At 34.4% G+C, this 11336-nt stretch overlaps 1 protein-coding gene across 2 annotated transcripts; it reads right to left on the reverse strand.

Annotated features, from left to right (window-relative positions):
• Positions 1 to 168: 168 nt before the first annotated feature.
• LOC114188786 (protein MEI2-like 2) lies at positions 169 to 10427 on the reverse strand. 2 transcript variants are annotated; one of them, XM_028077430.2, is made up of 13 exons: positions 10137 to 10427; positions 7764 to 7822; positions 7538 to 7681; positions 6969 to 7402; positions 5422 to 5580; positions 5222 to 5338; positions 4974 to 5125; positions 4098 to 4189; positions 3058 to 3991; positions 2860 to 2944; positions 2697 to 2765; positions 2267 to 2446; positions 169 to 886 (listed from the first exon to the last, which is right to left on the reverse strand). In XM_028077430.2, the coding sequence occupies exons 2-13, from the start codon at positions 7807 to 7809 to the stop codon at positions 776 to 778; spliced, it is 2523 nt and encodes an 840-aa protein (XP_027933231.1). In that variant the 5' UTR covers positions 7810 to 7822; positions 10137 to 10427; the 3' UTR covers positions 169 to 775. The 2 variants fall into 2 exon arrangements, with proteins under 2 accessions (XP_027933231.1, XP_027933228.1); XM_028077427.2 differs by having other exon boundaries at positions 6969 to 7438.
• Positions 10428 to 11336: the final 909 nt, after the last annotated feature.

Raw genomic sequence — 11336 nt, forward strand, 5'->3', positions numbered from 1 at the left:
CAATAATTTGGAGCCATCAATAGATAAAATCAGACAACCTTGCTTTGCTCGATTCTTTTTATTTTTCAATTGCCCTACAGGAGAATGCATCTGATAATTCCAAAGAACCTTTCCCAACTTAAAATGTTTACATGCATGTATCCATGTACAAATTATGAGACATTAATATATGAGAAAGTCGCAGTTTTATAACAGAGTTTGGTAAAGCAGTGCTTTACAGAGCCTCCAATATTTCAAAAGCACAAATGTAACGGCATGAAACAAGTTCACAACATCACATCTTTACAGACATTCACATTTTTTTGGATTCATAAATAAGATAGTTCCCTGTTCCCATTCTATACAAACTATTCCCCCATAAATTGTTTTTTTTTTTTTTCATATACACGTTAGCCATATAAGGAAATGGCCACAAGAGCCTTAACAGAGGAATAAAAAATAACAAATCCCAGACAGAGTCAATCCTGCACAATCTGGTATGCATGCTGCTTTAGAAACTAACCACCCAGCAATACACTCCAAGTTATTCTTTTCCACTGGTTGTAAAACAATGGTTTCTCTACACATCAACAAGCTGCTCTCTGCATCCTTTATGATTATTGACATATTCGAAGTCTCCACCCCCTGATAACTGGGTTGCTTCCTTCATCTTTATACAACTTCTTTTGTTTTTTTTTTTTATGAATCAGCTTTGTACACCTTAGGATCACCAATGCAATAGTTAGAACTCCCAGACCCATTTATTGTGGCTAGGAACAATGTGTCTAACAAATGGTTAATCTTTCTCTAATTCCAAATTGCCCTTCGGGCTCTCCAACAAGTCACCTGAATAGGATCCATCTGGTTGACGAATGCATATATTCAAATTGCTGGATAGAAAATGTTCCTAGATGATAAGCAGTGAAAGAATTTGTCAGATAAACCATTGAAATCATACGTTATTAAAGGAATAACTGATCAATTAATGTGTCAAATGAGAAAAATATAGTCAAGCAATTCAGCAGTTTATGTTTCAACTGGAAAAGTGAACCGATCGCTCAAATGTGACATCACAATCAAACAACTCCCGAAAGGTGAAATAGATACAATGTAATTTACATTTGGTCTTTGTTTGTATTAGTGAATGGACAGTAAGGGAATGGAAAAGAAAATAAAGAGAAATAGAAAAGAAAATTAGGTTGTTTCAATTAGGTGGAAGAGATTGAAAAGATATGGTAGGTTGTATTTTGTGTAATGAACGTATTACCCTTGTGTGAGTGCATAATCAGTTATGATTAATCATGATGGATTATGCTACACTTAGTATGTTCATATTATACAATTTTAACCTACATAGTCAATTATGGTGGAAGCATAATGATTATGTGGGCTCAAGACCAGCATTTTCACGTACTGTAATTAATGTGTTGTGACTTAGCAAAGGGCATTTTCGTTAAACCAACAAAGTGAGCCTGGCTTTTCCTTCAAACCTAATCACTACAGAGGAGAACCCGACCCTTATTTATTTTCATTTCAGTGCTCCTCCCTTGAAGCAAAGGGCATGAGCTCACGCTAATCCGTACCTTTCATTTCATGTCAACATTAAGTTGCAGGATATAAACAGTTTTAAGTTAACGGTTGTATACATCTGGGAGTTAAGTTTTCACCTCTAACTTGATACCTTCATAATTGACATGAAAATGGTAGACCAACTCTAACTTGGTGCTTCAAAATTGATGAGAAAACAATAAATGAAGATAATTTTCACTTGGAACTTGGTAGGACGCACAACTTCAAATTTCCAATAATATGGAGTCATCAACTTATCCAACATAAAATTCCCTTCTCCAAGATAAATTCTAGAACTTCTTAAATGAAAATTAACCACTTCACTTCATGTTCCATGTAAACCTATGGTGCTGAACAGTTGTTGAGTCCATGAAGCTTGAGGTCAAGCCCACTCTTGTAGTATTTTATTGTCTTACAATTAAATTTGAGAAACAGTGATATCAGGCTTACAAGCACATTATGATATTTTAGTCTTCGGGGAAACACAACTTTATGTTAGCTAAGCTCAACTTCATCAAACAAATTATATCCTTGATGTTTGAACTAGTCTAATGCTTCATCCTAATGGCTGTAAACCGAAAATTGAAGGTGAAAATGTATAAATCATGAATTCCAATCCACTTATAATTTTTAAGATTTGCATGACATCTAAGTTCAGAACCAATGTGTTCACGCAGCAATCTGGCAATTGCAGTGGATAGTAATCACATTACATTACCTGGTCACTAGTATCCTGGCCCTCTGAATGAAAGAGAATTGGCCGGCATCGTTTGTCCTCATTCATTAAGCTTGAATTCTGGAAATGCATCACAAGTGCAGCTTTTCCTTGTATCCGTGCATATGCCAGTGAAGCAACCTTTTCACTGTTGAACTTCTCCCACTTTTTCCCGTTGAAGGCCTACATAAATTTTCATGATAGACTTCTTAGCAGTATACTTCTCCAGATCAGGACATGTTTCAACACTTGCAAATTACCAGAAACTATCAATAAAACACTTTTAATCTTATATTCAAGTTTACCTTTGAAATTAAGGAAATTGGATAATTCCATACAATCTCATATTCAGGAAGTCCGTACATCACAAACCACATGAGAATTTAAGAATAGTAACGAATACCTCAGACGTTAAAATGTATAGAATTCAAACCTTATAGAAGGGGATGATGTGTGAAGGAGACACCATGTTGATAAAAGCATAACCCACATTACACTTATTCTGCAGGCAAAAATAGGCATTAAGAAGAAATAAGTCATTCTGGGATGAGAAATCCCCCAACCTTAATAAAAAAAGAATTGCACGATGTGCATACCTTAAAGTCAATTGGCAAGTACAGAAAGTCATAAGTACCCCGGTGACTCTCATCAATTGCAGCAAGCAACATCTTTGAGGTATACCTTAAAACCAACCAGAACAGCACAAAGTCATCAAGAAATTCACCAATTACCATCCTTGTTAAATTGTTGGTATATTAATCACATCACTAGGATACTTGTTTAGTTGTTCTTACTTGTTAGGAATGTTTTTAATCATTAAAGTAGTTCTTGCATCTTCACCACTGACAATTTTGTCTAGATCAAGCTGGTACAATTTCTTACTGTCCATTTGGTTCCCAGCATTGTCAGGTCGTCTACTTTGGCCACGTCCGGCTAATCCATCAATGTTAGTTGCTCCTTGTCCAGTATACGAACTATTTCCATGAAACAAGGAACCAGGCCTAGGCAACGACATCATTCTGAAATTGGGAGAACTAATTTCAGCAGTATTTCCTGACAGACCAGCTCCTATGGAGGCATGACCACCCATGTTCATCATAAAATTTCCTTCACTCTGATTTAAATTCCCAAACGCAACAGGGCTCATGAGAGAAGCTTCAGGTGATTCAGGGAAATAGCTAAAATGCCTATCAAGTGGAAGGCCAGATGGAGCAGATCCAACGTGATGATGGGAATGGGAACCAAGAAAAGGACTTCGATGACTAGTATATGGAAAACCCTGCCTTTGGACTCCAGACGTAAATGGAAGTCCCACAGAAGATGAAGACCATGAAGTGTTTGAATGCTCAGAGTAAGGAGTTGGACTTCCCCAAAGAAATTGAGGACCAGACAGCGTTCCAATACTTGATGCACCTGAATTTGATTCACCAAAATTAGATATAGGCCTAGGACTTGCATTTGCATTTTGCTCAGGAAAGGACATAGAATGCTGAAAAGCTGCTCCTTGAGTTGACCCGGAGTTTGCAAACAGCTGATTTGCAGTCCTTCCAGGATCCTTGCCAATTGGCGCAATCTTGGGAGAGGTTGTTGCATGTGGGGAAAGAATTGCAGCCAATCCAGACAAATGGTTGGTGGTATTAATGGGACTGGCATGACCAAAACCAGGGGACTTGCTAAAAGAACCTAATGGATTATTTTCAACTGGACTTCCAAATTGTGCCCAGCTACCTGCGAGAAAATTGATAACTAATTTATCAAGTTACTGAAAATACCTTTATAAAATGATAAACTAGAATTGGAATCAGAAAAATGATTGAATTTAAGAGATCTTTACCTGGAGGAGAATTGGCCACGGGTGAACCTACTTGATGTCTAAAAGTTCGAGCTTCATCTTGTTCCAGTTCTTGACTTAGTTGTTGCATCAAGCTAACACGAGAAAATGCATCACTAGTTTACTTATAGGTTTAATTACATAAATAATAACTTTATCAGCGGAACAAGGACATATAGCATAATATTACCTAAACTAAAACCATATCAAACTAAGGCCAAGAGAAAACAAAAACAAAAAAGGCACAACAGATGAAAGCTAGAAAAGGCCAAAGCCTCAAGTGTCAACGGGAATGATGCACACTGTACAGTCACAAAAAGGGGGGCAAAGACATGTACTCAGAGTCCCACATAAAGATGAGAATAAAGATCAACAGAATCAATTATATTGCACAGACCTCATACATCCACCAAAAAGTGTATTATATTTCAAAACAGATCGGCACAAAACTTAGAATACAGAAGTGGTAACTTTATTTCTTAACATCTATTTCTTTCCAGATTCAAATTATAAATTTACGAGGACTTAGAAGCCTAAAGATTCCCTACAGAGTAACTAGTACATAGGCCGCAAGACAATACTGCATTCAGTGTGCAGATGAAATGAAAATTGGCATGACAACATGCAAGGCGTGGCAGTCAGAGTAAATAGAATAGCTAAATTAAATCCATGTATTGAAACTGAAATTCACTTATACAAATGGAATATTTATACGATCACTTAAGGATAACAAATGTTAAAGGAAATACATAATAGATATTCTTGGGTATACGTCTATTGTCAAAACTTTCTTCTAGTATGTCACTAAATGAGGTCAAGGGAGAAAAATTATTTATGCAGCAAATATGTGATGCCAAACAAGGATAAAATCCAACTTACTTTCTACGTGCTCCACCAGGGCGACTGGGTTCAAGTTTTATGCGTTTCCCAGCGATGTCACTTCGATTTAATGCTTTAAGAGCTGCCTCTGCTGCTCTAACATCATAAAATTCAATAAATTTATGGTGCCTCTTATGCGGTGTTTCCCTGATCTGAAATTTGAACACAAAATTACAACTACTCCAAGCACTGGATAAAAATTAAGCTGTGGCAAATGAAAATGAGATGAACAAATAAACAGATTTTACCTCCTTGACCTCACCATAAGCCCCAAATATTTGCCGAAGGTCATCATTTGAGACTGATGGGTCTAAATTGAACACTACAAGGGTTCCTTGATTTATATCTTTTTCTGAAGGGTTATCCTGAAACAAGCAGAAGAAAGATGAAATAACACAGAAGCAACATAAAAAAAACAAGTTATCAAGTAATGCCACAAAAGCCAAACCTTCGGAATTGAAAAATGAATATCAAGTTTTCTACGTCTCAAGGGTTTGTTTTGTAAAGCACGCATGGCAGTTCGAGCAGCTCGAATGTCATAGTATGATATCATCACAAAGCCTCTATGTTTGCATGCTGTGTACAAAGTTCTGATATCCCCATATTGCTATCAAATAAAAAGGAAAAAAAAATCAACAATAATAGATAAGAAAAGGCTGAAAATGATTTTTCAAGTTGTATATAAATGGAGAATGGATAACTAAAACATACTCCATTTAAGCTCCCACTAGAATTTTGTCACACCAATTCTACTAGGTAAACAATCAGAAAGTCAATAAAGTACAAAAAGGTAAATCAAGGCTCTTCAACAAACACACCTGTACCTCTCTTCATCTTTTAAGTAGAAATCCATAACCTCTATCCATTGACGTTTATCACCAACTGACCAAAGCCAAATGACAACTTACGGTTCTTTTAAGTTTTTACATTCTTAGTAAAATAATCAAGCGATCATTAGTTCCCTCTTTATTGGTAAAAGTAAATGTGACAACAGATTATATTAAAATATACTATTCTTTTAGAATTCAGGCTCAACATGAAAGAATAGTGCCCCCAGCGCCTAAGAGTAAAGTGCTACTTAGACAATAATTTATATTGACAGAGACATTCACACTAATAATCAGTCAGGAAAAACAATTACAAACCAATTTTGTAGCAAAATTTGCACTAATAATCCATGACTCATCCAAAATGCAAACATTACTACTAATAGATATCAGAGAAACCAAAAAGGAGAGAAAAGGAAAATGAATGCAAAAAACTGAATAGTAAATATTTCATTAACTGATGTTAGAGTATAGTATAATGTTAAAGTATAGCATAATAAGCTTCTGTGTAGCTTGTTACTTTTCGGTTAGTCTGCTACTTCGTTTTCTCTGTTCTATTAAGAGACACTATCTGTAATCATCAGTTCAGTGAATAAAATATTTCTCCTCCATGAACATGTCTGAAGAATTACATATTTTTTTCCCAGCCCGTGTTAGATGCACATATAACATCATTGGTTCTATTAATGAAAGAAGTCTAGTCACTATAAAATAGCTACCTTCATATTTACTAAATTTCAAGCTTAACAAGATAATTGGAAAACATTACTCTTGCCAAATTTAGAGAAGCTAACAGATTAAAAGGTTGAATAATAGGGAACTCTTTAACTTCATAACGAAAAAATTCATCACTAAAACAACCACAGAAGTAGTTTACTTGGAAATTTATTTTTAAAAGGTTAAGCAAGAAATCTCCCTATGAGCAAATAAACCAACTAAGAATAATTCAACATGCAAAAGCAAGATTGCCAAACACAGTTGTCTTTATATATAGACAACTCTATTGAAGGATTGACTCGATGTAAATGCTTCAACTATTTATCTTAATTCATATTCTTAGGTTTGCATTTTGCAATTAAAGAAGTAAAATCATGATTACCAGACACATTAAGCATTGAGTTTAAAAGCAAATATAATGCTATTGAAGCACGAGGCAAATGTCCAATACCTCAAATAGTGTTCGTAATTCAGAGTCCTCAACATTACTGTTGATGTTTCGAACAAATAGTGTCCTTGATGGATGCTCTCCATAGGGATGCTCCCCAGCCACAGTTCCAACACCATTTGGGATAGCATAGTGACCAATACCATTTGAAGCAACTCCATCTGATATGCTTATCTTGGAAATGCCAATGTTAAGGCTCTCTTGGGGTTCAAAATCCATCTCAAATTCTCCTCCATTGACAAACAGATCATTTTCATCTAAATCCTCCAGTTGGCTGGGCAATTTACTGAGGTCAAAATCATCCATAATCCCAGCTAAAAGCTCCTCTTCATCGTCAGGAAGCATGTTCCCTACTGCACTGGCTTCAAAATCATCAAAAGGATCGTGTCCCTCATCTTCTTTATGAATTTTCTCTGACGTTAGCAAGTTATCATCAACTGGTTGGGTATAATTTTCAGAATCAGTCAAATCTACTGCATACCAACATTAAAAAAGAGAAAAATAAGGGAAGATTCTAAATAAATATTTCAAATAATTGCAATCTGTACACCAGAAAATCATCTCATGCTTACACTTTTCATGTGGAAGAACAGGCAGTGAACTGGAAAACAAGCTAATATCACTTGAATCATGGAACACATCAGTTGCTCGTGGTATTCCCCATGCACTGCTTGCCACTTTTTTCCGAGCATTAAGCAAGGAAGTCTCAGATGAACCTACAGAAACAACACAAACTAATTTGAAAAGGCAAATAATTACTGTAGAAGAGTTGTATGTATTACTGACAAAGAGGAGAACCTGTGGCAGCATGAGCTGATGAAGAATCCCCATAATTTTTGTCCATTTTCAGTCACTTTCTAAGAATATTGTAAAATGTGACAGAAAAAAAGAGAATTCAGAAAATCAGATATCCTAAATCAATTACTTGAAGACATCATAAATATTGTGTGAAGAGTGTTCCATAAATGGGAAAACTGCCATAATCAAGTAAGAATGCATCACAATTTAGTCTCATCAATGACAGACAAAGATTTCCTGGTAGTTTTATACCTTTCTTGACTTTGTCTCAGTGAGTACAAAGACGGAAGTAAGATGCAATCATTTGTATAATATTTGGAGCAAAGATTACAACCACTATCAATATCTAGTAAGTTGAATTAAGCAACAACTATACACATGACATTGTACAAATCAGTATAACTTTTATATTTAATTTGGATGGATGAAGTTCACAGAATGAAACCAATACTATAGAAATGAGCAACCCAGTAAGAGTGTGACGCTAGGAGAATGGAACAAGGGTGAAACCTATGATATATCTCACATCATTACAGAAGTCATGAATGGTGTCATGTGAACTACCGAATTATCCCAAACCCAGTGCTACATGCTGAATTCAACTGACAAAAGCACAGTACCAGTGGAGCTGCCCTATGAACCCCAATCACCAATTTAGAGAAGACAGAAAGTAAAGAACATGATCTTAACACTTAACAGATATAAGATATACATTCTGAATCATTTCATTAGGTAACAGAATTCAACTTAGTAGGAAAAATCCACAGGGAAGCTGCTCAAATTGTTCAATCACCCATTTAGATTAACGAGCATGATTTTAACAAAGATATACCAATTAGTAAGGTTAAGCAATGACAGTAAAACTCGAAGGAATCATATTGAAATTGAGCACAAACACTTTGAAACTAATGGTAGTGTTCTCACTTACACTGAATATCGAGCACAGACACTTTGAAACTAATCTCAGTAACAAACTAATTGACTTGGTAAATAACACATATCTAGAAACATATTTATTAACAGGCTCTTTGCAATGCAAAGCAAAACAACATGATTCTAATTAAAAATCAAATGTTGCTTGTGGGCCAAACAAAAAAAAATCATCTGGCGTAAATGTCTGACAATAACTTATCCTGGTAATCTGCATCGAGCTTAAAAAGCAGAAATAGTAAACACGGAAAGTGAGAGTGGCAGATTATGCACAACAATAAAATTTGGTCACTGAATAAAATGCTAATATGCAATACCTCTGCGATGCTAGTTAAATTTTGAACCAAGACATCGTTTATGAGCTGGAGGGAGGCATTCAGAAATTTTACAATGTAACTCAAGATAATATTGATATGGCGAGGTGATTATCATTGGTTTTGGTTGAACAGGGCTACATTTGGATAAATTTTCCAGAAACAATCTTAGGAGAAAAACAAGGAAAAAAAAAAACTCCGTAAACTAAAATCAACTTATATATAAGCTATTTATCAGCAATTTTCTTTTATTAACTTCTTTAATGTACAAGAAAATCCTTTTTTATTTTTTATTTTTTATTTTTTCGGTAAGTTATCCTAGATAAGTTTACCTACAAAGAGTTAAGTGATTGTATGACTCGACAAGCTGGCCACTTGCCCAGTTTACAACCATTACACTGCTCTTTCTAATTTGATTAATCATTATCACAATTACATAGAAGGAATCTTGATTAGAAAAATTCAAGCTTCGACCTAACCAGTATCAAAAGAGGTTGCCTTAGTTCTGTATGCATAAAAGCACAATCCTATTCTATCATAGGAAGGAAAGTTTCCGTAGATTAAATAAAACAAAAACATAGAATACCCAACAACCAAAGTACTTCCCAACGGCACAACACACAAACAAGCAACCACAGTAAAATCGATCATAGACGGAAACCATAGCAGCACAAACTTAAACAGGAGAGACTAAAAAAAACCAAACAAAAGAGCATTCAAATAGCTGACGCATTTCACAACAGGTTAAGAAGACCACATGGTCAACTTAACCAAAAATAACACCAAACTAAACATAACCAAGAAAATTAATCAACTTCACCAAAACCCACAAACCAAAATTTTAAGCACAGACAGTTACACTCAGATTACACACCATCACCACCGGGACCCCACACCAAAGAACACTGCTCTTCATCACTCATCAACAGCTCAATCTTATGCACAAAGACAAGGAAGACCAAGTTGCCAGTAAACCCGATCAAGTGAGAAAAAGCAAAAATTTCAAAGAAAAAACTAATTTTGACACACCCCTAATACTTGAAAAAGCATGAATTAAGAAAACAACAACAACAGCAACAAAAAAGAATTAGACTAGGAACTGAACAGGAAAAGAAAAAAAGAAGAGTACCTTATGAAAGAGAAGGAAAGAGAGGAGGGGCTAGAGGTGATTCATGGAGGATTGAAATTGAGCAGTGGAGATAGTTGTGATGATCACGGAAATTGAAAAGAGGAAGGGAAGGAAGTGAAGGGAAGAGTTTCCGTAGAAGCAGAGAAATGTCTTCCTTCTACTCTTCTGCTTCCTTCTCTGTCGCCGGGAAACCAGAGAGCAAGAGTGAGAGAAATTTTCCCGGAAAATCAAAGGGAGAGAGAGAGAAAAATAAAGAAAGAAAAACAAGACACAGGGGAAAATGATTGGAGGGAAGAAAGACAAGCACATCAAAATTAATAACGTGTTCTTCTTCTTTTTATCATAAAAAAAAAAAAAACATATGCAAAATTTGCTGTAAAATATTATTTATTTAGAAAATGGAAGCATAAATAATAAAAACAATTTAAATTTTAAGGACTATATAAAAAAAATTCAGTGTTTAATTTATATCCACAATCAACCAATCAAACATGATTATATATCTAATTTTAAGATAATTATTAAAAATTAACTAATTTAGTATATATAATAGTTGTCATAAAATTCTGTACACTGCCATATGGGATATTTGTTCAGGATTTTATATATTCTTAACTAAAACAATTATATTGAGTATAACTTTTATAAAAAGCAGATAACATTAATTATGTATCATAATATCTTAGTATATGTTTTTTATAAAGTTCGTCCATTTTCATATTTAAATTAAATTTTAATAATAATAATAATATCTTTGGCGTGTGTATTTATATTTTATTCCTAACATTTTGCCACATTGAAATTGTATTTGGCGTCCGTTGACACGAATGCTCAAGATTCAACACTAGCCCAGTTCTCCTGCTTTATTTTTCTATTATCCGATTATTTTTATTTTTATTATTATTATTAAAATTAAAAGTAAGCAAAATATATCGATATAAATTAAATATCGTCTTATTTTGACTTTTTTAAAGGAAAAATATTAAAAATAATTATTTTCTAACATTTTTAAGTGGGTATCTATTAAAAATTACAAAAGAATACAGAATCAGATGAAAAAGAAACGACATTTACTAAAATATGACATGAAACTCATAATTTTGTAAGTTTCAAAAAATTAATTAAATATATTTAAAAAGGTATATTAAAAATAGGTTTGACACATTTCACTCTTGAAGGGTGGATGCAACGCTTTGGTTT

This window comes from Vigna unguiculata, chromosome 6 (assembly GCF_037176805.1).
Source record: "Vigna unguiculata cultivar grain cowpea cultivar isolate G323 ecotype 2 chromosome 6, ASM3717680v1, whole genome shotgun sequence".
NCBI classification, from domain to species: domain Eukaryota; kingdom Viridiplantae; phylum Streptophyta; class Magnoliopsida; order Fabales; family Fabaceae; genus Vigna; species Vigna unguiculata.